This window comes from Pteropus vampyrus, unplaced genomic scaffold, assembly GCF_000151845.1.
Source record: "Pteropus vampyrus isolate Shadow unplaced genomic scaffold, Pvam_2.0 Scaffold22, whole genome shotgun sequence".
In the NCBI taxonomy this organism is placed as follows: domain Eukaryota; kingdom Metazoa; phylum Chordata; class Mammalia; order Chiroptera; family Pteropodidae; genus Pteropus; species Pteropus vampyrus.
This window is the reverse complement of record NW_011888803.1, coordinates 14,455,727-14,482,500: the sequence shown is the minus strand read 5'-3', so window position 1 is coordinate 14,482,500 and position 26,774 is coordinate 14,455,727. Positions and strand designations below refer to the sequence as shown.

At 34.0% G+C, this 26,774-nt stretch overlaps 1 protein-coding gene across 2 annotated transcripts in view; it reads right to left on the bottom strand.

The window, feature by feature from the left end:
• The window catches only part of FNBP1L (formin binding protein 1 like), a 91,079-nt gene that overhangs the window by 44,235 nt on the left and 20,070 nt on the right, over window positions 1–26,774 (bottom strand). For both annotated transcript variants that reach the window (XM_023528120.1, XM_023528121.1), the window contains exon 2: window positions 8,475–8,590. In XM_023528120.1, the coding sequence (XP_023383888.1) occupies window positions 8,475–8,590 (116 nt within the window). The remainder of the gene's footprint in view (window positions 1–8,474; window positions 8,591–26,774) is intronic.

Sequence of the window (26,774 nt, the reverse complement as noted above, 5' to 3'; positions counted from 1 at the left end):
AGCCATGAATCTTTTCTCATACAGAGGAAAATGTAAAAGATATCCACATACAAAAGAATAAAGCTGTACCCTTCTTTACCTTACACCACATTCAAAGATCATCTCACACCTGTTGGAATAGCTGTTATCAACAGGACAAGTAATAACAAGTGTTGGAGAGGGTGCAGAGAGAAAGAACCCTCATACACTGCTGGTGGGACTGCAAACTGGTACAGCCACTATGGAAAATGGTATGGAGGTTCCTCAAAAACCTAAGAATTTATCTACCATATGATCCAGCAATCCCTCTACTGGGTATTTACCCCTAAAGACTTGAGAACACATATATGAAAAGATATTTGCACACAGATGTTCATAGCAGCATTATTCACAGTGGCCAGGACATGGAAGCAACTGAAGTGTCCTACGATAGATGATTTGGATGAAGCTGTGGTACATATATACAATGGAATATTACTCAGCCATAAAAAGAGATGAATATACTGCCATTTTGCAACAACATGGATGGACCTCAAGATAACCATGCTAAGCAAAATAAGGCAGACAGAAAAAGTTGAAAACCACATGATATCACTTATATGTGGGATATAAACCTAAAAGCAACAAGCAAACAAGACAAACGAACAGAAACTTATGGACATGGACAATAGACTAGTGGTTACCAGAGGGTAGGGGAGGAGCAAGGGGGAGTAGAAAGGGTAAAAGCAGTCAAAAATGTGGGGACAGAAAGAAATCTAACTATAGGCAGTGAACACACAATATAATGTATGTGTGTGTGTGTGTGTGTGTGGCGCGCGCACGCACGCGCGCAACTTACTGTTGAACCGTATACCTGAAACACTAGCTTTCATTAACCAATGTCAATAATAATAATAATAATAATAATAACTCAAAATGTATTAAAAATCTAAATTAAGAGCTAATACTATAAAATGCTTCAAAGAAAGCATAGGACAAAAACTTCATGACATTGGATTTGGCAATTTCTTAGATATGACACCAAAAGTATAGGCAACAAAACAAAGAACAATTACCTGGACATTAAAATTCAAAAAGGCTATGCAGCACAGTCCACAATTAAGAATGAAAAGGCAAGCTATGGAGTGCAAGAAGAATTTGCAAATCACATACCTGGTAAGGGGTTAAAATCCAAATATATATAAAACATTTAAACCTCAATAACAACAAAAAAAAACCAACAAATAATCCTATTTAAAAATGAGCAAAGAACTTGATAGCATTTCTCCAAAGATAAACATATGGTCAGCAAGCGTATGAAAAAATGCTCAATATCACTAATCATTAGGGAAATGCAAATCAGACCCACAATGAGATCTCTTACACCCAATTGGGATGGCTACTACACACACACACACACACACACACACACACACACACACACACACAGAAAATAACAAGTATTGACAGGCACGTGGAAAAACTGAAACCCTTGTACACTGCTGGTGAGAGTGTCAACAACTGCAGAAAACAGTATAGCAGTTCAAAAAATTAAATACAGAATTACCATTTGGTCAAGCAATTCTTCTTCTAGGTATATACCCAGAAGAAATGAAAGCAAGATCTCAGGTATTTGTTCACAGTATATCATTATTCACAATAGCCAAAAAGCAGAAACAAACCAAATGCCCATCAACAGATAAATGGATAAACAAAATGTGGTATATACATACAATGGAACATTGAGCCTTAAAAAAGATATTCCAACACATACCCCAACATGGATGAACACTTACGACATTATGCTCAGTGAAATAGTCAATCACATACACAAAAAAATACTGTATGATTTCATTTATCAGGTATTTAGAGTAGTTAAATTAATAGAAACATAAATTAGAATTGCCTGGGGCTAGAGGAAGGGGGTAATGAGGACTGTTATTTAATAGGTACAGAGTTATAGTTTTTCAAGATAAATTCTGGAGATGGCTGCAAAGCAGTATGAATATGCTTAACACTGCTGAAATGTACACTTAAAAATTATCTTAGGTAAATTTAAGGTTAGGTACATTTTATCACAATGTAAAAAAAGGGATTACTACAAGTAATATTAGAACAAATTCTGAATATTATATTTCTTTTTTAAAGAGATATGCTTCATTCTCAATTTTTATACCTCTACCAGTGGCAGATGCTGAAATAGATAATAAGAATAAGAGGACTTAAGTATTTATTTATGCCTGAGAAACCTAGGAGAAGAAAACCAAACAAGCTTTAATGAACGCGTAGGTAAACAAAGTTAATATCTATTCTCATTTTTTAAATACCAGTTCCTAGTTTTGCTTTATCTTTAACATGTTAAAGATCCACTGTACCTAAAGTGTAAATAAGACAATGCATGTATAGTATCAGCTTTGAGGTCTATACACAAAGAATCTTGCAACAATTCATTGCTATTTAGGATGTGACAAGCATAACATTGCGGTTTCTAGGCAACCGCAGATCTTTCAGAGAAGTATTTGCAGGTATGTTCAAGATAGAAAACAAAGAAATTCTGTTCTGCAAATTGATGACTTCTGTTTTTCTTCTGAATATTAGATTCTTAAAAGAAAATTATAATACCTTCATAGTCCTTGATTCAAATAAGCAGTTAAATCTGTTTGATTTGCCTATATTGTATACATGTAGGATGATGAAATAAACATTTTACCTCGGTTTAGTCACTGCTACACAATTCAAATGGCTACAAAAAAATTATTTGGAAATAAAACCATTGAAAGAACTAAGAAATTAACTAAGTGATCTATACAGCCAGCAACATTAACAACCAAATTATTATGTTTTAGTTGTTTAAACAATCAGATCTTTTAAGTCCTTTTTACCTAAATATTTGGTGCAGCTCTTAGTAAAACAACAGCCTCATCACAACAAGGTACAATTTGACCCTTGAACAATGGGGGTTTGAACTGTGAGGGTCAAATGAAAAATATCTGCATATGAGTATACCGTTGCAATTTGAGGGTCAACTGTATATTACACAAATGCTAGTACCGATAGAAAGCAGTACTTGGTCAAAGGTTCAGCATATGGTCAGAGATCCTAATTTCTAAACTAAACTAAAACACAGATCACTCAATTATTTACTCAGCTCTAGAGGTATCAGCTATGTTGCCAAGCTTGGTAAGGGTACAGAAATGAACATAAGACCAAAAAGAATTTGCGGAGATTTCTGCTCTGGTTAAGATAAGAGTAGCTTTTAGGCTTCTGTCATCCAATCTATTTCTCTTGCAACATGTGAACCAAAAGTGAAATGGTGGAAGTAGGATAATACAATTCATACAGCAGTCTCTAGGACAGACTAATGCTGTAATTATTTTACTAGAAAAAAATAAAACGATACATGTATCATGGATACAGAGGTTTTTTTTTTTTACATAGAAATTTAAGTTAATCTTGCCATACAAATACAACAGTATAAATTTATTAAAAGAATGTTAAGATACCAGAAAAAAATGACTGATTTCAACTTTATGACTGCAAACAAAAAGGACACTCTACCAAGTTATTTGAAGTCACTGTTTACCATCAATCAAAATAGACATTATTCAATTGTCTCTAACTATGTCTCCATACATAATCGGTTGCTTTATTTTCTATTTATTCCCATCCCCAAATCACTACCAAAAGTCAACCAATATCAAAAATCAAAATTAAACCAAAGCCATCAAAACAGACAAATAGAAAAGAAAGAAAATATACTGGGAATACCAAAAGTTGAGAAATTTTAATCTTGCAATATATTTAAAATGTAAAGTTTTAACATTCTGAATATAGTTATTTAGGAGGAAAAATAGCTTCCTACTATGAAATTGTCCTCTGCAGTAGCATAAACAGAAGGGCGCTAACCAAAAAAGCTTTTCCATTAAAGAAGAGGAATTAAATAAGGGAAACCTCTTCCCTTTGGATAAAACAGACACTATAAAGAGCAGCTGATAATAAAATCATTTACTAAGTTTTCATCCAAAGTAGCAAATCTCAATGTAGAGGGATAGGAGGGAGTAGGTGGTTTCAAGATGCCTCTTCCCATCTAGTCCTTATTGGAAGGCCAATACCCCTGCTCGTGTTGAGAATCACTGCAAATGAGAGGCACTGTTAGGATGAAAATGTGTCAAATTTCTTTAGTGTGATGGGACAGAAAAAAAGATGCAAATCATTGATTTAGAGCATCTGTACATAATAATCTCTTTCTCACTACAAAATTATATTTTTCATATCATTCACCCTTGCTTCAATGAAGTGGTGTTCAAATCTCTCTTTGCAAGTAAGTGGAAATTATAATGATTATTATTAGGCACAAAACAGAAAAGTAAACAAGTCTGCTGTTTGATTAGTGTCCTATTATTCTGGTAAAACCTTGGCGATCCTGAAATCCTTTAGGCCTGAGTTATTCTGGACAGTTAAATATTCCAGATTGCAGAAGTATTACCTTATAAATTATCATTTTTTATTTTATAATTTGTTGTAAGATTTTTTGAAGTATACCATCTTCTTTGCTTAAGAACAGTGTTTTAAACTATAAAATAATACAGTTGTTGAAAAGACTTCAATAACCCAAAATATAAGTTAACGAGTTCCTTCCCTTACCATTCCCCACTCCTATTTCCCAGGAGGTAACCACTATAAAACAACTTGGGGTGTATCCTTCTAGATTTCTTCAGAACACCTAAAAATTTTACGCATAACTGTACGCACAAACTGGAGTAAACAAGAGGGAGATCTTGCGGTACATTCAGTTCTGCAACTTGCTTTTTACACTAATAGACTGAATAGTCTTTTAAGTTTAAATATCCTGGTATACCTGACTTATTTCAACAGCATATTCCACAGTATTTTTTCAACATTTCCTTATTGACAGGTACTTTTAGGATGGAAACTATTTTACCTGTTTTTTGTAACATTTTTATCTTTTCTTTTATTGTCATTTCACACTGCCATTACTGTATCACCAACAGCATTTCTTCTCCTCACTTCTATTGGAAAACTTGGAAACCAGAGAACTTACTATGCTAGAATTGAGATCAAATTAAAAATTAAATGAGGAAAGTTTTCACTGCTCACATATGAATATAATTTTGATTGCTATTTTAACTTCTCAGAGGTCTTTAATGCTTCTAGATTCTTGAGGGGTAAAGCTCCCAGATCACAGGTGAAATATCACTATTATTACTAATATACTAATAGGTTCTGTTTATATTCTCAAATGGAAAATACTTTATTTAAAAAAAACCAGAGGAAGCAAATGAATCAGGAAATTAGCATGATGCCATTATTTCAGTAAATGTCATAATAGTATGTGCATCATTACAAAAATATTATAATCTATCCATCGCACTTGTCTAATTCCATCCCTATACTCAGTCAGTTGATTACATAAACCGCTACTACTATAGTAGATGCTTGTGGTTTTTGTTTTAATGAAAAACTACTGGGGTGACACTGATTAACAAAATCAACATTCAACAATAAGTTGTATATATATTGCACTGTGTTTTCACCATCTAGTTAGATTTCCTTCTGTCACCAAATATTTGACCCCTTTTACCTCTATCTCACCCCAGCCCCTCTTCCCTCTGGTAACCACTAATCCATTGTCCATGGCCATGAGTCTCTGTTTGTTTGTCATGTTTGTTTGTTGCTTTCAGTTTTATATCCTACATGTGAACGACATCATATGGTTTTCAATTTTTTGTTTGACTTATTTCGCTTAACATGATTATCTCAAGATCTATCCATGTTGTCACAAATGGCATTTTATCTCTTCTTATGGCTGAGTAATATTCCATTGTACATATGTACCACAGATTCTTTATTCAATCATCTATTCTAGGATACTTTGGTTCCTTCCATGTTCTGGCCACTGTGAATACTGCTACTATGAACACTGGGGTGCATGTATCTTTGTGGATAAATGTTTTCAGATTTTTTGAGTAAATACCCAGAGAGGGATTGCTGGATCATATGGTAATTCAATTCTTAGTTTTTTGAGGAACTTCCACACTGCTTTCCATAGTGGCTGTACCAATTTATATTCTCACCAGCAGTGTCTAAGGGTTCCTTTTTCCTCACAACCTCTCTAACACTTGTTATTACTTGACGATAGCCATTCTAACAGGTGAGAGATGGTATCACATTGTGGTTCTGATTTGTTATTTCTCTAATAGCTAGTGAAGTTGAGCATCTTTTCATGTGTCTGTTGGCCATTTGTATGCCTTCTTCGGAGAAGTGTCTGTTCAGGTCCTCTGATCATTTTTTAACTGGATTTTTTTACTGTTGAGTTGTATGAGTTCTTTGTATACTTTGGTTATTAGGTTCTTGCCAGAGGTGTTGTTTGCAAATATATTCTCCCATTTGGATGGCTGCCTCTTTGCCTTGTTGACAGCATTTTAGTTACAGTCCCACTCATTTATTCTTGTTTTTATTTCCCTTGCCTTGAGATCAAATTCATAAAACTCTCTCTAAATCCAAGGTCCATGAATTTAGTATCTACATTTTCTTCTGTGAAATTTATTTTCAGGTCTTATATTCAAATCCTTGATCCATTTTAATTTTGGGGTATGGTGACAGACAACAGTTTAGTTTCATTCTTTTGCATGTGGCTTTCCAGTTATCCCAGCATCATTTACTGAAGAGGCTTTCCTTTCTTCATTGTATGATTTGGGCTCCTTTGTTGAAAATTATGTGTCCATATATATGGGAATTTACTTCTGGACTCTCAATTCCATGTGTTTTTCTGCCAATACCATGCTGTTTTGATTATTGTCACTTTGTAGTATAATTTGAAGTCAAGCACAGTGATACCTCCAGGCATTCCCCCCGTCCCCCAGGATTGCTCTGGGTATTCAGGGTCTTTCAATTTCTTTGTATCTTCTTCAATTTCTTACAATAGTGTCTTATAGTTTTCAGTGTATAGGTCCTTCATGTATTTCGTTAGGTTTATTCCTAGGGATTTTATTCTTTTTGTTGCAATTGCAAAAGGAATTATTTTCTTTCATTTATTTTTCTGAAAATTCATTATTAGAATAAAAAATGCTATGGATTTTTGAGCACTGATTTTTTTATCTTGAAACCTTACTGTATTTTTTTGTTATTTCTAAAAGTGCTTTAGTGGAGTCTTTATGGTTTTTTATAGAGAGAATCATGTCATCTGCAAAAAGTGATAATTTGACTTCTTTCCCTATTTGGATGCCTTTTATTTCTTTTTCTTGTCTGACTGCTCTCACTAGGACTTTCAATATTATATTGAATGGACACGTGTGGTTTAATAACTCAAATACCCCCTTCCTTCTGTGAGCCACTACCGTAATTTTTTTGTGTGCAACTATTCCTCCCCCATCATTAGCTATAAAAGTCATTCTCATTTTCTCATCTTGGTGAACTGTTCAGGATAAGCATATAACCAACCTAACCAGGGTCAGCATGACAAAAGGAGACCTTTGCTGGAATTTCTAGAGAAAGGAAGCTGGTACGAGCTTGTACTCTGCTTTCCCTCTATCCCCTTCCTCTCCCTTCTTTTACTTCCTTTCTTCCCCTTTTCCTTTCCTCTCACCTCCCCCAAATGAATAACAGAGAAGACCATCATTCTTCCCCGGGATGTGAGGGTATGAAGATATGAAATATAGAACTAAGGGGGAACAGAAAGGATGGTACTGAATGGAACCTGAGGACAATGGCAACAAGGGAAAACAGAGCCCAGAAATGGATGGCTGGACACATTTGACTCCAGAATCAAAATATGCCTAGATTTTTTAGTTATGTGTGCCTGTTCAGGTTGGATTTTCCATCATGTGGAATATGAAGAATCCTAACGCCTATTGTTAGAATTTTATATTGATATCTAGTCTTTGGACTCCAAGTATCATTTTTATTGAATAATTTCAACAAAACTACTTGTCAAGTTGTGGTCTAACAATGATTTTCTGCTTGAACAAAATCTTAAGATCAATTCCATTTATTTTAAGACTAAAACCATCCCTTTAAAACTTTTATCTTCTAACACATTTTCCAAAATTACTTTCATCAACAATATATATGATTTTTAACAGAAAGAAACTCAGCACAGCACATTCAATTTCCAAGTCTTAGAAACTGAAGAAATCTTCAATGTTTTGGGAAGATTACTAAAGCAAAAAAACAAAAAACAAAAAACAAAAAACAAAAAACCATGAAGTACAGAATTTCTATCTGGGTTATTTCTTTTTCCTGGCATTTTGCTTTCTGATTCTAGGGTTTTGATTATCTTTCTGGAATGAAAGCTACTCGTAATCTAGTTAGCCAATATTCCTTGTGGTACCAGGCAACGATTTAATTAAATCGATCATTAAAACAAGCTAGTTACATAATTCAATCTAATTCTGATGAAAAACAGGATTTAGCCTCTGGTATAGCACATTTACCTAACATCCAACTTTTTACTCATATAATTTCACTTCTGAGAATTGAAAAAAATTTTAACTTACCTCAATTGTTTTGCATAGTTCTGTTCAATTTCTATCCTCTCTTTAACAAATTTGGCATATCTTTCCAAGAAGTCAATTCCCCATTGGGTATGCTTGTCTAAGCTGTCGAACTGATCCTAGAAAAAGAAAATAAAAACACACTGAAAAGTCTAAAATTTTATCCACAAATGTTTTAACCAGCTTCTGATATTTGTCCAGAGAGTCAAAGAGGTACAAAAGGAAAGACCTAGGCTCTTCTGCTGTTCTCTACCCATCTCATCCTTTAAGACCTAGAGAGAAGTAGGTTCATCAGCATAAATCATACTACTATAGGCCTGGATGCTATTACACCTGAGGTTTCCCCTGGCTGCAACACCCTCTCCTGTCAACTTTTCGCAATTAACTCTTATTCCTCCTTTGAGATTCAATTGAAGTACTATGTCCTCCAGAAAATGGCCCTAAACTCTCAGATTGGGTAAGTGGTCTTTGTCTGGGTCCCCAAGGCTCCCTAAAAATTACTCGTATTTACTTACACTACTACGCTGACAGCAGGAACCATGTATTATTCAACTCTGAACTCCCAAGGCATAAGCATCCTGCCTGGCACCACGACAAGCACTCAATGAAGATCTGTTTAGCTGAACAGAGTCAAATATAACTAGGTTCAAATTCTGGGTTCTGCATTTAGCAGACGTCTGATGTTGGGCAAGTAAGTTACTAATAAGGCTCTTTGAACTTTTCCCCCCTTAAAATGGGAGTCCCATCACCCACCTCAATAGGATTAGGTTGGTGTCATTAAGTGTCCTGCAATGCAGTAAACACAATATTAACACATAATAAAGTATCGTTGTCCCACAAGCCTGTTTCAATCCTCAAAAAATATTCCCTTCCACCTGTTGCCTGAGAAACCTTCATTCCCTATCCCTTAAAAGTAATCTCCAAATTGACTAATAACTTGGTATTCTCTCCCTCTCCCATACTGAAAGTCTATAATGCTGACAAAATATTCAAATATCCCTTTCTACATCTCCAGCTGTTTTTCTTTCCTAAATAACCCATGGTTTGATCACATTTTTATTTACAAATGAATTATTTTCAAGTATTTGCTTTTAATCTCTTTTCCTGTCTATATTTTCTTAAGTCATTTAAAAATTCTACTGGTAAAGGCAAATTCTCTCCAAACAGCAGAGACAGAATTTCATCTGGCTTTCACAGTTTGGTATTACTATTCTAATTCTACTGTTTCATGCACTTTTCATCATTTGGCTTCCAAAGTAGACTTGAAAACAGCAAGAGAATGAACTACTCAGTAAACTTAATTGAAATATTGATACTACTTCCTATTATAAATTGGAATTCTCTTTTAAATCAAAAAACTTTCGATAAAATATTTGAAAAAAAGAACGGTCTGAAGCTGAAACAATCATCCTTCATTTTTCTAAAATACTTCAAAAGTTTCTTCCATCTTCATCAAATTTTACATTATACTTTATCTTCTAAATGAAATCTCCAAATTTTTATTACAAACTCCTCTCACATCAGTAAAAAATCTGAACACATACCTCTATTCTATGTATATTTATTTATAAATTATATATGCTTCACTATTAAATTATGTAATTATGAAATCCACAAAAATAGAAATTTTAGAAGAAATGAAAACAAAATAAGCATTATTTTAAAATAGTTACTTATTTAACAAACAAAAGCCTTTGAGCCATGACTTTTTAAAATATTAACAATTTTAGTGGGTACAATGACTTGACTATGCTTCATTATATGTTTCATTATTTCTAAGATCTTGGTTAATTCTTAGAGGCAAAATAATCTGAAGGCCTTGGTTCTTAAACTGTGACATTGTTTTTAGTGGCTGTCACAGCTGGGGACTAGTAAAGTGTCACATTTCTTATTTTTAGATAACTTATAGAAGTTCTAGGCTCTTTTCTCCTTATCTCAGTGGATCATCCTGTGTGCTCTAACTTTAAAGAATCCTGCTTTAAATTATAAGTTATCCTTTATCTGATCTATATCAAGTCCTCCCTACCCTACTGATATATTCTTGCTATTTTTCGTTATCTTTACCTTCTCTTGTATCCATATAAAATTCCAGTTTTCTACTTAAGTTAATCGCCTTCTAAAGTAAATTAAAAATACATGGCTCCAAATTTACATATTCCCCTTGGTCTATTTCAAGCACTTTCAGGATTCCCAGAAACAATTAAATCATCTAAAGAATTTGGTATCTAAGACCTGTGTCAGACTGTTTTAAGAAATTAAATATCATTCCTATATTCTCCGATACTCAAAATTATTCATTCTGTAATTTCACTGGACAGAACCTTAGACTATATCTATATATGAACTCTCCAAAAAGTACACTTCGAGTTGGTCACCATAACAAATATATAAAAGCTCAACTAATTGGAATACTGAAAAAGTATGGTCAAATTTTATTTTTCAGTTACTGAAGGTTAAGTTACAAACTATAAAATCTCCTTGGATACAATTTTAATTTTTAATGTTGATTTCTAAAATATTCAAAAATATCAATGGAAGCTGTACAAGCTGAAAACATTGGAGAAGCCCAATAACTGAGATATTTATATTTGATTACAGTTTTAACACACTTTTTAAGTAAACAGATTCCAAATAAAAGCCAACTAAAAAATACAGTAATCAGCATTTAAAGGCAGATATACACATTTGACTACAAGTGAAGCAAAGTTCTCGGCTTTGTAACCATTTTGAGAAAAATAATATTTGACTTGAAAAAAAAGTACCTCTAAAAGACAGAAGTCTTGAAACAGAAAACTTTAAATATTATCATTATATAGCCATATTATAAATTAATTTTTGCCTCAAACAGTAAATCCACAAATAAAATTACAAATAAGGATTTATGTTGCACGGACTTAATGTTATGACATTTAAAATACAAAATAAACTTTTTGAAGTGAATATATCCTCAAGATTTTACATCTTCATAATAAAACAAAACATGAAGCTTGGCCCAGTTCAAAATGCTTGCATCTCTTTTAATAGCAAGCTTTCTCTTAGATATGCAGTTGGGCTCAATGCATTCAAGCTTCAAGACAAGCTTTGTAATTTTAGCCTTTTTGTAGAAAATCAGCTTAGTCCGCCCACCATAACCACTCTGCTTCCTGCCATACAAAAAATGCCACTTTCCCTGCGCATACAAAAAATCCTTGCTCTTCTTGTATTGTGTCACTTTGTCGGGTTGGTGTTTGCCACACTTCTTATAGAAAGTTCGGCAGGTTTTAGGAACATTCACCATGTTTGTGAGAGTGCTACTGGCAAGGAAAACCAGAAGAAATATTTTTTAAGATATATTTAATCCACTGAATAACATTACTTAGGTTTTCAACTAGACATACTAATTACATTAATATATTACATTAAGAAATTACATTAATACATTAAGAAAGACTGTAAAAATTACAAACTCTAAACATTCAAAAGCGAGTGATTTAAAGATTGAAAAGAAGTGAGCACAGGAACTAATTTAGCAATATTTCTACAAATAAAAAGGCAAAGTATATAGTAAGAGATACAAACAAGATTCATACTTGAAATGTTAAAACAGTCAGTGAACAAATGTTTTAATTCTGTAATTTTACTAGATATTTTACTTTTTCTCTAAGCAGAACTCGACAAAAACAGATCAATTTTAAAACTGCAAGAAAACTTCACCATAAAATTGGTCTTGGTCTCATTACTCTGAATCCAAGAAACATTAGATAACAAAATAAAAGTTTTTCATTTTTATATACCAGTTTCCAAACAATTAATCAAATACCTTCCTTCATTTGCTCACAATGATTTTAGTATTTTTATAAGATGCAATGACTTAAATGTTAAAACTTCATCACACAGCCTAGCAAATACAAGGCACTTATTTGCTGATTGAATAACCATTCTATCTGTATAGTACTTCTATATTTACCAAGTATTTTCATGTATCTTAGCAGATGTCACCTACAAAACTCTACTGATTAGGCATTTTACAAATGAGAAAACCAAGTTTCTGACATTATGAAATTCAACCAATGTTTTGACTCTAAACCTCATTTTTTTACTACTACAATACACTATTATTTGGTTTTAAAAAAAAAAAAAAGCTTAGAAATTAATGTTTATTAGTAAATAATGGTTCCAGACCCTTCATTTTGTAAATATGGAAGCTGATAGCCAGAATGCTTAAGTGATGTGCCCATAGCTGGCTAGCAACCAAAACTGGATGGGGGCTAGATAGAGTCTCTCTTAAAATTACTGTCAGTTTTATATTTTTAGAATCCAAATGAATAACTGTTGTGAATAGTTATTAAAAATGGTGTACCTCTTCTACCAAGAGAGAAAGATAAGGCTAAAAAGACTGTCGGTCACTGGAGAGTTTTGATGAAAGGAACAAATCAAAAATCTCAGAGTCAGAAATTACCTAATACAAACACACACCGAATACTTAAATTCTGTTTACAACATTCTTGGTAAGTCACACAGCCTTTCTTTAGTGACCATACCATTAGTGATCAAAACAAAAACTCTAGAAGCATGAGAAGATGGCTGGAGACTGATAAACGGTTTTTACTACCACAAAATAAAGTAGAAAGCTCTTAATTCAAATAAGAATCAAAATCATAAAAGCCTTAGGTCTTCAAAGGTAATACTCTCCAATCTCTTTAGGTTCAAAGCCTGAGATCACACTTCTCCCTAATCTATTCCACCTTGGACTATGGAAAATGTTGAGGAAAGGCCCAAGACAAACTAAAGTGAAAGAATCTAAGCAGTACTCTAAAATTATGAATTAGAAATAAATGAGATTAAGCCATCAAAATAGGAAACTTATCTTCATTTCACTATTCTACCTGTAGCACTGTAGCATTGCTCTTATTTCTATGGATTTATTATAGATTGCTAGCTGAGTCTAACTTCTTCCATCTCTTTGCCTTAATTATCCATCCCCCATCTCGTTTTCCAACCAATTCGTTTTTACCACAGTTTCTGTGCAATGCATCTCCCATTTCATTATCTCATATTTAAATTAAAGAAAGCTCTCATTTTTCCTTCCTTTAAATGTTTTTTTTTTTTTAATTTATAAAGTGTTTAGAGTTACTTTACCTTATTCATTTGGGAACACAAAGAAAACATTTTAAATTAAAGCTGGCAACAACACCAACTTAAGTCCACACTAATCAGTATAAATCAAATGAATTATATGCTGCTCCAAGGGTCTACTATATAATAATGTTAATAAATACTATATTTACTCAATCTTCTTACTTTTATCTTTTATGACATCTGCAATGTAGTTCAATTTTAAAAACTACTTTATGTATCATAAAATGTTATAATTTTTTTAGAAGTCACTATTTAATATTCAATTCTTGTTTTTCTAATTACTTTGACACAGACTTGCATCCAAATGAAGTCCCAATAAAGTACTTCTGGTAAATCACAAGGGTCACAATTGTTTTAAAAGACTTTCTTCTCTAAAAAGCAGAATAATGACTTTGCTGTCCTAGTTTGGGCTTACTCTTTGACTCTGATTTTCTGCCAAAGTTTCTCTAGCACTTCTGAATACCAAAGTACTGCCAAAAACATTTTTAAGATCTTACACAAATGACTTTTCTCATTCTTTGATTCATATAGGGCTGTAGAAACTTTTCTTTTTGTTTAAGTCTCATGGAGCTAAGAAATAAATTTACATTTCAGGGTCAACAACATCTACCCCCAAAGTAAGTTGAGGAATATTTTAAGTTTTAAAAAATCAACTTAATTTTTTGGATTTGTTTCCTCATGGTTCTGTTTTTAAAAGATAGATGCAAATTTGAATATGTAAACTCGCCTGACATTTTTTTGTTTTTAATTAAAAATTTTAAGTAAATTTTAAATTAAGTTCTTAGTGACTTCAAAAATCTATCCGGATGATCCTTCCAATACCCTACAGTTTTTACTTCTCCTCCTATGACTTTCTCCTCTGCTCTACCTCAGCAACTTGCTCCAATGGTCATTTCCATTGTCATTAGCAATAACTGAACACCCCCCACTTCCTCCCAATAAATTTCAATAATCTCATTTTCAGGTAGCTAGCCCTGCCTGTCAACTCACTCTAGTACCCTAAGGCCAAAATTTTTTTTGACCCCATAGAGACCTCGATCCACTGATCCTGACACATTATTATTACTATCTCTCACTCCTCTCCTGTCTTCATTTCCACCTTTACACAGCTTGAATAATGAGGCATCTTTATAACCACTTCTTGCAAATGGCCTCACTCCCCTTGCCCTCTCTTGCTTTGCCAAATTTCAACCCTAGTTTTATATTCAACTCTTCACCCCACACCCCTTTCCATCCTGTTGAAGAAAGATGAAAAGAAAAATAAATAAATAATTAAAATGCATGGAGGTAGGGTGGGTGGGAGGAAGGAAAGACAGAAGAGAAGATGGATGGACAAACTACACTGACTGCTCACACTTTGAAGTTTGTGCCTATTAACCTAATAGGCTTTAATGCCTAACCTATTTGCTATCTATCCCATTATCCTAGCCAACTATCTCATACCTTCTTTCAACTTAAACTTAAACCACCTCCTATCCATCTCACTCTCAGCCAGTACTCTTAACTTTCCTCCTTCAGTAAAGAAGCAATCAGAATTTCTCACTCTCCAACTCTATTTTTACCACAAACACCTACATGCTTTTATTCTGCTTTCCTGCCTATCGCTTTGGGTAAACTGTCCACAACCCTAGTGCTTCTGCTCACTTGAAGAACTAGTGCTGTTTCAAGTTTAGCTGTTAAAATGTTTAAGACCCTAAGCCTGTATATGCTTGACATATTCCAGGAAGAAGCAAACTCACAGCTGAATGAACAGAGAGAAGAGTAGCAGAAGTTGAAATGGAGGTGTGGATCGCCTGTGCTTTATCTTCCACTGTAGGGGCTTAGCTTGAACCATGAGTGAGATCCCTGTTGCAGACTATAAAAACACTGTCCCACAAGCCCTCCCCCTTGCTTCCTTCTAACAGGGTTAGAAACAGAACATCAAAGCTGTCAATGCTGCTCCATGAACAGGAATATGGGATGGAATGACTGAAAATATCAAGCAGAAACTGGCTAGGTGAGGTATAGAGCAGGGGTCGGGTCCCCAACACCTGGAACTGGGGTTGGAACCAGGCCAATCAGCAGGAGTTAAATGGCAGGCCAGCAAGTGAAGCTTCATCTGTATTTGCAGCCACTCCCCAGTGCCATAGCATCACTGCCTCAGCTCCACCTCAGATCCACTTCAGATCATCAGGGATTAGATTCTTATAGAAGCACGGTCCCTAGTGCCAAGAAGGCTGGAGACCGCTGGTGTAGATCACCGTAATAGTGACTGTCAGGAGGGAAAGTCAGCCTGAGTATCAGTAGGAATACAAAATAAAGATGGAGATATAATGGACATAAGGGATTATCATAGTAATGTCATTTTGGCTACTGCATGCTGGAGCAGTGATCAGATTAAGAAACTTCGTGGTATCCATTAAAAAGACAGAGAGAGAGGGTGTTTAACATGAAGAGGGTATAGAACTGCATAGTCAGCATTCTGACTGGAAACTTGTTTCTGGTTCCGCTGACCCTATCTGGCAGAAAGGGCTCTCTCTGGCATTAAACTGATGGAAAACATAAAACTTATCTATGTTTTACATCATTACAACCTGAAAGTATTTCCCAAGCAGGGACAGACAAGCTCCACACTACCACAGAAAGCTTTTACTACAGTGGCCGTGGCACATAGTACTCATTAAGGTAGTTTCTACAGACCTGTGCCCTTGTACAGAACCTTAGGTCCTCAATGAAAAATTTATAGCAATGTTCTCTGAAGATCATCAAGCTAGATCTGGAAGGACTGTAGTGCCCTCTAAATACATAATGCTAGGGAAACAGGCTCCCCTGTGCTGAAACAGGTCAGTGGCTGATTGGGATGTGATCTATGCACTCAAAATTGAGGTGCTGTGAGAGGGAATCCATTCCCAAGCACCAAAGATAGTGCTACTGTCAGAGATAAAAAAAAAAAAAAGAAAGAAAGAAATTCCTCCTGAACCATATACTCTATTTCTTACAGGAAATTCAGCTCCATTATAACCTTACAGAAAAATCATTAAAAATGTAGTCCATAGTTGACTGAAACATCATTATGTGGCACATGACTACTTTGAATGTCTCATATATAAGTGGAATCATACAGTATTTTATTTGTCTTGTTACTGGGTTATTTCACTTAGCATAATGTTTGCAAGGTTCTTCCATATTGTAGCATATGTCAGTTTCCTTCCTTTTTAAAGCTAAATAATATTCTGTTGTATGTGCATACCATTTTGCTTATCCAATTCATCTGTCAATAGACACTTGGGTTGCTTCTACCTTCTGTCTATTATGAAAAATGCTATGAACGTAGATGTACAAATATCTCTTTAATCCTCTTCTCACTTAGAAAAAAAAAGTGCAGCTTGCTGGCAGCATCCATTTAGTATCACACATAGGAATGCTACGTTTTCTAGGATTTGACACTTTCAGAGATAGCACTACTGAAATGCTATCAATAGAATGATGTCATTTGTTTCCAAAGACTATCAATATACTAGACCGATGCAAAAATAATAAAAGCGAGATATTTCATGGCAAACTTTGAGAGTAAAATTAGGACTGTAATCTGTGAGTTATCTTGGGGCAAATGCTGCAGCCACAAGTGCCACCAGCGAGTATTCTCATGGCAAACACAAAAAGGGTTAAAACCCTGCTTTAAATTCTTTTGGGTATACAACCAGAAGTGGAATTGCTGAATCATACGGTAATTCTATGGTTAATTTTTGAGGAACTGCCATACTGGTTTTACAGTGGCTGTACCATTTTACATTCCCACCAACAGTGCACAAGCGTTCCAATTTCTCCACATTCTTGCCAACACTTGTTATTTTCTGATTTTTCTGATACAGCCATCGTAATAGGTATGAACTGGTGTCTCACTGTAGTTTTGATTTGCATTTCTGTAATGATTAGTGATCTTGAACATCTTTTCATGTGCTTACTAGCCATCTGTAGATCTTCTTTAAATAAATGTCTCCGCAAGTCCTTTGCCCACTTCTTAATAGGGTTCTTTGTTGTTGTTGAGTTGTAGGAATTATTTATATATTCTGAATGCTAATTCCTATTCAGATATATCATTTGCAAACATATTCTCCTAGTCTGTGGGTTGCTTTTTCACTATATCATATTGTTCTTTAATGCATGAAAGTTTTAAATTTCGATGAAGTCCGATTTATCTTTGTTTTGTGGTCCGTACTTTTGGCGTCATATACAAGAAATCACTACCAAATCTAATGTCATGAAACTTTCCTCTATGTTTTCTTCTAAGAATTTTATAATTTTAGCTTTCACATTTAGATCTTTCATTCATTATTCATTTTGAGTTAATTTTTTACATGTTGAAGGTAAAGGTTCATCTTCATTCTTTTACGTGTGACCCTCCAGCTTTCCCAGAACCATTAGTTGAAAAGATCCCATTAAATGGTCTTGGTGCCTTTGCTGAAAGTCACTTGATCATATATGTGAAGATTTATTCTGGACTTTCTATTGTTTACCATACTATAGCTGTGTAACAAGTTTGAAATCAGGAAGAGTAACCTCCTCAAGCATGTTCTTCTTTTTGAAGATTATGCTGGCTATTTGGTTGGCTATTCCCCTGAGGACCCATATCAATTTTGGAATTGATTTTTCTATTCTGCAAAAAATTTCACTGTGATTTTGAATTACACTGAATCTGTAGGTCACTTTGAGTAGTATTAAAACCTTAAAAATATTAAGTCTTCCAATCCATGAACATGGATGTCTTTGTCTCAATTCTTCAGCAGCATTTTGTAGTTTTTGATGGATAAGTCTTTCATCTCCTTGATCATTTATTCCCAAATTTTTTATTCTTTTTGATGCTATTATAAATAGAATTGTTTTCTTAATTTCCTCAGATTGTTCATTGTTAGTGTATAAAAATCCACTTGATTTCTGCATGTTGATTTTGTACCCTACAATTTCAATGAATGTATTAGTTGTAAAAGTTTTTTGTGGAACCTTTAGTATTCCTTATCTATAAGATCACATCACCTGCAACCAGAGATAATTTTACTTCTTCCACATGAGGAAAGAGTGAAGAAATAAAATGGAGTCACTATGGTCAAGCCGCTAAATTTTTAAAATTAAGTAGGATGAGCTATGAGGAAACAATTCTTGCTTTTACCTAAGAACTTAAACTTTTTAATTTTTTAATTGTGCCTGGAGATATCTAGATATATTAATCCTACAGATAACCCTCTCATAATCCTCTGAAGAACTTAGAAAAGTATGTTTATGTGGCCAGACTACCTGGCACCGATTATCCAGACTGTGTGACATCTAGCTGATGACCATTTTGAACTAATCCAAGGGTTTAGAATGCAGGATTGATTTCTTCTCAAGAATGTGACTTTTATTATAAAAACTCTCATCTTTCCTTTCTTCTTTGGAACACGCTAGGTATTAGGTATTGCCTAGTTGCCATCTTGATTTATAAATTCAATGACCCTTAAATAAATCTCTGTCATTTATTTCTATCCAAAGCTTCCTGACTCTTCTGTGCTCAGTAGACACTTTCAGGTTTGGGTATCTTTTCCCGCATAATTGCTCTGGCTAGAACTCCCAACACAATGTTGAATTAGAAGTGGCAAAAGCAGGCATCCTATTGCTCTTAGAGGGAAAGTTTTCGATCTTTCACCACTAAATCTGTTAGCTATGGGTAAGCAGATAAATCTAAAACTGGGTCCTGAAAGATAGGTAGATTATGGACACCTAGAAGAAATGCATTTCAAGAGGAAAGAACTACATAATCAAAAGCAGGATGAGAGAAAAGAAAGTAATTTTTTAACACTTCTGTTAAAATCAGCCGAGATCAAAAAGGACAAATTCTCTCTATCCTTGTCAATCAATCAAATCATATGATACACAAGATACAGAAATCCCTGTGTGTTGCCAATCTACAAATTCTACTGAGCAAATGTATATTACTAACTAGTAATAAAACCCTGTGAAATGCAACAGCATAAATTCCTCTTGCATTTGGAAAATGTCTTTCTGAGTTCAATATAGAGACTATCTTTTTTTAAAAGTGGCCATCTTTTTAGAAAGAAAAACATCAGGCTAATTTCTGAATTTCACTACGTAGTTCTTTGGTTAGTCACACTTGAAGGTTTTTCTTAAGCTACAAATTTCTAAAGAACAGATCATGTATAAAGCTTGATATAAAATACTTTCAGAAAGGCAACAAATTTTTAAAACTCTTATTCTGTATGCTTCTAAAGTAATTAAATTCACTAAAGTTCTTTTTTATGAATATTCAAATGTAAAAGTTTATGCAGTGCTTTTAAAAATTATATAATTTTCTTTTTATTGCAAAATGTATCAAACCTGTAAGAGTATATGCAATGAATATGTACAGTTTCTACTAACAAAACCATATATTTTCTGTATTTATTTCATTTAATACTAAAATACTAATTTTAATATAAGTATTACTTATTTTGGCATTTACTTCATTTAATATTAAAATATCAGTTTTAGTACCAGTACTTTAAAGTATTCAGAATTCAGTAGCTCCTTTTAAAAAACCAGTGAAACTAAAGCATTTAAAATACAGATTATAAATGCATTTTATAAATATAAAATTAAATATATTACAAAATGGCAAATATAAATATAAATTTAAAAATATGAATGTGAAACATACATGGTTATTTTAACATAAACTAACATGTAACAACGCATTCTAAAATGAACTATACTGTACATACACACTGGTGACCATTTAATGACAAAACCTCAAAATAAAATTTCATCTGACCTTTTTTAAAGTAATCTTCCACTGCAAGAGCCAATAGATCATTTTTACTATTCATATTCTCACGCAAAGTTTTCCAGTATGTGCTGATACACTCTCTGAAGAGAGCAGTGAGGACACAGCTACAAGCTAACACTACATATTTTCCTCTGGCGATTTAGCCTTCAAGCAATCTCATGTCTTGCAAACTTCTGAGAAAATCTTTTAACAATCTTTTGTTTTCTTAACAGGAACTTTTTTACTGATAGAGAGCTATAGCTATTACTTCAAACTAACATTTTTGGTTTGGTCTTTATCTCCTTTAATTTCATCATGTAGAGAGACAGAGGTTCCAACACGGTGACCTATATCATTTTCCGTACTTTCAGGCTCATATTCTACTTATTCAGAAAGTCTGTGAATTAAATTACAATTATTCCTGCTACAGAGCTATAGTTTCTTCCTCTTGAAATGTATGGGGTTATAGAACAGTGACCTTTGTTTAAAATTCTAATCTGGGCACATCTCAAAATGCAAATGATTCAGATTTTTGAAATTCCAAAATAACTACATTACACCCATAAAAATAGTGGCAACATCAATACATTAAAATAGCACTTGGTATATCAGACCAAACATCAATACTGCAACTATGCACAAATAGTATGTTAATGTTTTCTGTGTTCACTTAAAAGATCTATTCAGCTTTCAGTAAACTAAAAGCTTTAAGTATAGGATCTATTTATAATTCTTTGCATCGCACACCTACCTCACTATCATTGACTAGCTCTTGATCTCTGAGCCTCAGGCTCCACAGTTGTAGAACTAGATTCTAAAGTGAGAACATTAAGTGAAATTTAAATAAAGCATTCAACACAGTGCTTTAGCATTGGTGGCTATTATTATTCATTCATTTAATTCAACAAGTGAATGAATGTTGAGCTTGACACTTGAGATACAATGTGTATTAATCAAATAATCACAATTTCTCCTTAATTTCATTGGCTAGTACTCCCAGAATAATAATTAAGTACAGTAATGATAGTTAACAATTTTTAGTGGTCAGATTCATATATGTGAAACTGAATTAACATTCAGGTTTCATGTCTTCAAGGGAGCTCAATATACAAATGTTGTAGTTACAAAAAAAAATTAAAGGATGATTGTTCTCTGCAGGAGTCCTTTAAAATATTATGCATGCTTAGCACAATTAAAATGATTTTATTGATCTAAAATAAATTTACATACTATCAGACAAATCTAGAACTTGAACCCAGGGTCATTTAGTGGTTACTTAAGGGTAAAGCCAGGACTACAGTTAACTACCCTAAATCTAATTTTCTTTATATTATACTCTTTTGCCCTGGCTTGGATCCCCTGGTCATTCTGCTCTCATCATTGTCCTTGCTACCTACTATTCTACCACTGTTCCTCTGTCCTCACAGCAACAACACAATACATATTTGTGGAGTTGACATTTTATTCTTTGTCCTGAGACCAGAGAAAATGATTAGCAAAAAGGAGAGTGAAGAACAGAGCCAATTTTTATGTATATGCATTCATATTTTAACATGAAAATTATCTAAAACAGTGCAAAGCATCCCTTTACGTAGTCTGATTTATTGGCTTTTTTCTGCTGGGCTCATTTTTCCAAATACTCTAGTCTCTTTCCTTTTCCCCTGTTTTAGACTCAATCTACTCCATAAGTACAAGTTTAAGTATGAAATCTAATCATAGGCCTTAATGGCTAGAAGAGACTTCAAAGATCAGCCTATTTACAGATGAGGAAACTGAAGCCTAGAGATTAAACTATTTGCCCAAGGTAACAGAGCTGAGTAACAGACCTGAAGCAAGGATCCAGATGTCTTAATTGGTTTTTCCTGTTTTGCGCCTTCAAATCAGTTCACTTAGTTAAGTAAATGCTCTCAGACTGTATTATTAAAGAGAGCAAATGGGGTTCCTGGCTGTAATCTAATCTGAAGAGATACTTAGTTGTTGGTATATTCATGAGAATAATTCCCAAGAGTGACCTCATACTACTTTTAGCATTTATTTATGTTTTAAATACTGAGATAATTTAACTATATCTGTAGATGCTCTGTCACATTTTGGAAGAAGTAGAAGTGGTACAGATAAATTTCATGGTTTATTTTCAGAGTGGTACTGGAAAGTCTTAATATTTAGAATTAAAAACTATAATGTTAGTATTAAAGTAAATTTTTATATGGCAGATAGAGAAGTATTGCACATCAATCAGAAGAGTCTCTAAGATTCAAATCAGGAATATTCAGAAAATATGCACGATATGTGCTCGGGATTCAGATTATCTATTTTGCAGATGTGCTAAGAATGGTACATCTCACCTCAATAGGTGAAATGTACTAAGAAAAGTAGTATGCCAGGATCTGTAGTGTTGGCCGGAACTAGGAAGCAGTCTTAAAGCCACAGTTTTCCAGGGGGAAACTGTGGCTATACAAATATCGGATTTAACAGAGGCGAGACAACCAATAAGAAACTAAGGCTAAAACTTAAGTTTTTACCAGGGATCACCATAGTATATAAGGTATTATTACTTAGAGTTACTATCATAGCACAAGTCTGGAGAATGTGATGTATTTTAAGCCCTGTGATTTTTAAAGTTCTATAAGAATAAGCTAAGAAACTGCTTAGCACGGTGTTTGTGCATAGTAAATGCTCAGTGAATGTGTGAATAACGTCAATTTTTACTTTAAAACATTTTTTAAAACTATTCTTCTTCCAGTCTTGGAACAGGTTTTGAGGTTCTAAGAAATGTACACAACTGAACACAGGATAGGGTTAAGAGGTTTAAAATATCACACTCGTGATTTCAACAAAGGAACCTTTTCCTTGTTGAAATACTCAAAACAACGTAGATAATATACAGCTCTTTCTCAGTTATCAAGTTATAGAAGAGAACAGTATTGTGTATGATTTAAGTCCCTAAATTTGACTCTAGAACACAGGTGACATTGTTTTCATAGATTTACTTTCCAAATGTTTTCCTTCAGCTGGTATCGATATTAATGTGCATTTTTTCGTTTTATATCTGTTCATTTTGAGAGAACTGGCTGGCAGATGAAGAGTAATCAAAGACTGAACATTTGCCACTAGCAGTGTCTACAGGAGACAGAACAGCAGTCTAGAGTCAGATCTTGAAACCGAACTATATGGGTTTGAATCCCAATCCCACCTCCCACTGGCTCTTAGGCCTTGCCCAAACTTCTTAATCTGTGTCCCACTTTCCTCATCTATAAAGTAGGAAATAATACTACTACCTCGTAGGGTTTTTATTAAAAGTAAATGAATATGTATAAAGCATACGTGGTAAGTGTTCAATATATTACTTTTATTAATTTGGAACAACTAAGTACTGACTGTAGTTTTACAGAACCTTTTAGTTTTTTTAACTGAATATTTTTCTAATTCTCATGAAGACATCACATATACAATGATATAACAAGTTATAGCAAACATTCAATATATCAAAAATCTTGATCTTATTTTAAACAAACTCTGAAAGTTTTTTTCAAAGGTGGCATGTGCCCTAACTTTTAAATCAATTTAAACATGCTACCAGATGAGATTAATAGTGGGAAAAGCAAGCTGCCACAGCCCTAAAACATCTGCACATGTTCTTATTGGATATGCCAAAAATGCAAAGCCTCGACTGCTCTTTCTTTACCTGAGAACCTAATGACTTTTTAACTTTTCAAAGGAGCTTTGTGTTGCCAGCATGATACAAATTTTTAAGGAGGAATGACTGACCTTCCTTGAGATTACAGATGCAGATTATAGATTAGATCTTTCAGTGATTTTAATTTTTGTGGCTATACAAATATCGGATTTTTTAAATTTAATGTCCCTGTAAAAATAGAAGTTTCTCTTTGCAGACTAGTATTTGAATATAGTCAAATTTTTTAATTAAAAGCAAATTGAGTTCTATTTTCTTACTTTTGTTCTTGCTAATAATGTCAAGGAAGAATATAGAAGCTATAAAAATTAAGACTACACAGAAACTGTATCTCCTAATATCAATTATGAGTTAATACTGGATGCTGAACAATCTTTGGCTTACTTGAACATAGAAAAATGCATTCCAGATAGTTAAGAAATACTGTTGCTCAGTCATTATATATGTACTTCCATGCAATTTTCTTTGAAAAAATTCAGATTTTTAAAAATTACTAAAACTAAATAGATGAGTTAATTGCTTTAAGGAACTCACTAGCAGATTTCCTTGAGAATAAGCTGTCTTCATTTTAACTCAGTAAAAATCTATCAAAGGCCTGCTGCTATATCTTAGAGGTATTCAGATCACTTAAAATGCTTTTAAGTTTACAAAAATTAAGCTTGTACCCAACTTTCATGAAGATTTAAAGAAAAATCTGTTTAAATACATGTAGATATATGGCAGACTTGAAAACAGATATACAATCCTCACTAGTTAAAAAACAATTGGTCTACAAGATAGTTCTCCACCAGGGTTGATTCTGACCCCTCCCCACCCAAGAAACATTTGGCAATGTCTGGAGACATTTTTGGATGTCACAACAGTTAGGGAGGGAGTGGGGACTACTGCTGATATTTAGTGGATAGAGGCCAGGGATGCTGCTAAACCTTTTACAATGCACAGGTCAGCTCTCCCTCTGCCTCAACAAAGAACTAGCCCAAATGTCAGAAGAGCTAAGGCTTAAGAAACCCTGGTCTATGCTTCCTCTAGAAGACACACTGGTAATCCCAAAACTGGAAGCTCAGAAATTATTTGAAAATCACTTAGACAGGAATGCTCTGAAGAACTGACTGGGGTGGGGGGAGGGGTGGGGAGCACTTAGGTGAAAGAAGCAGAGTGTCCTCTAAGAGCCCTCACAGGTTTAAAAGACACATAGTCAAGATGAAGCCAAAAGCGTTTTAAGTTAAACTATAAGGGATGGAAAACTGAGAGTGATGACATTCTGGGTAACATGCTAAAGGGATGGCAGGAGCCAAAACTTCAAATTGAAAATAAGCATTGAATGTTGAGAACCATTACTGAGAGAGACTCTTGACCTCCATGATGAACATTATTTTTGGTACAAGGAAACAAAATATGAGAATTTAACAATTTCAAAATTGTAATATGTCCAGATAATGTTTAATGTTTCTGCCTCAGGATAAAAGCTATGGGGGAAGAGGGGTGTTAAAAACAAGACAACAGGCCCAAAATGGAGTCACCTACGCTAAACCCCAGGTCACCAAACTGAGACTTTCGGCTCTCCCAGAAATGAAATCTTAAACCAGTCAATCAGAAATTGCCTGATCAGCACTAGTTAAATAATCTGCCTGAAAGATGCCAGCCGTCCCCTAAAAGACAGTAGCCTTGCAATAATCAATCCGCTTTTTTGCTTAGTATAACTTATTCGTTCCTACTCCCTTCTGCCTATAAACATCGCATTTTGTCTTGGAGCTCCTTTCTCTCTGCTACACTGGATGCTGCCCAATTCAAGATTCATTGAATGAAACCAATAAAGTCTTTAAAATTTATTTAATTTCTTTTTTTAACAAGAAAAAGAATTCTCTGGCTTCCTAGGCATTCTTTAATGAACTGAATAAAAGTAATCTTAATACAGTTTGTACTCTGTAGGAAGTCTGATTAGTTACTGCTTAGGAAGAGCCAAACTAGTTACTTCTTTTCATGAGTCTTAGAAATAAAAATAAGCAATGAGAAATTAGTCTCCATTTCTGATACATCAAGAGTGAGAAGGTCAGTGTTGAGTAGTCTCATTTAGTCTATAATAATCATTCCCTTAGAAGCATCCTCAAATCCTTTGCCCTTCTCTTGGTTTGCTGTTCATCTAATAAATCCCAACCCTGGTTATATCCAGTTGTCTATACCTCCTTCCTTTATATGCCCATAATTTAGTCAGCTGAAGGTGCTGGAGAAAAACAGCCATTCATACTGCTTGATATCACTTTTAAATTTTGACCACAAATCTCATGAGGCCCTTCAGAGTTGCACCTCAATCCTATTACATTTTTCTAGTCTGTTCACTCTTCTACTCTTCATGACTATTTGCCACTTCCTCTTTCTTATGAAACCTCCAATACCATCTTTCCTCATTCTCAGTTGTTCATTTAGGTTCTAATTCACTGGGAAAACTGAAGCAATCTATAGATAATTACATCTTTACTTTACTAAACCATCAACCTGTACTCTGATTTCTCTGTTCCACTGGTCCGTGTTCCTAAGATCAATTTCTTCATATGTGCACTGATCCTATGCTGTCTCTTAAGTATATTGCTTCTAAAATTGTACCCTCTCCTGCACTGTTGTTTTCCCTTTCCTCTAGATCTTTTTTATTCATAAACATACATACTGTACTATCATCAATGTTAAAAGACAAAACCAAAAAAGTCCCTTACTCCATGCC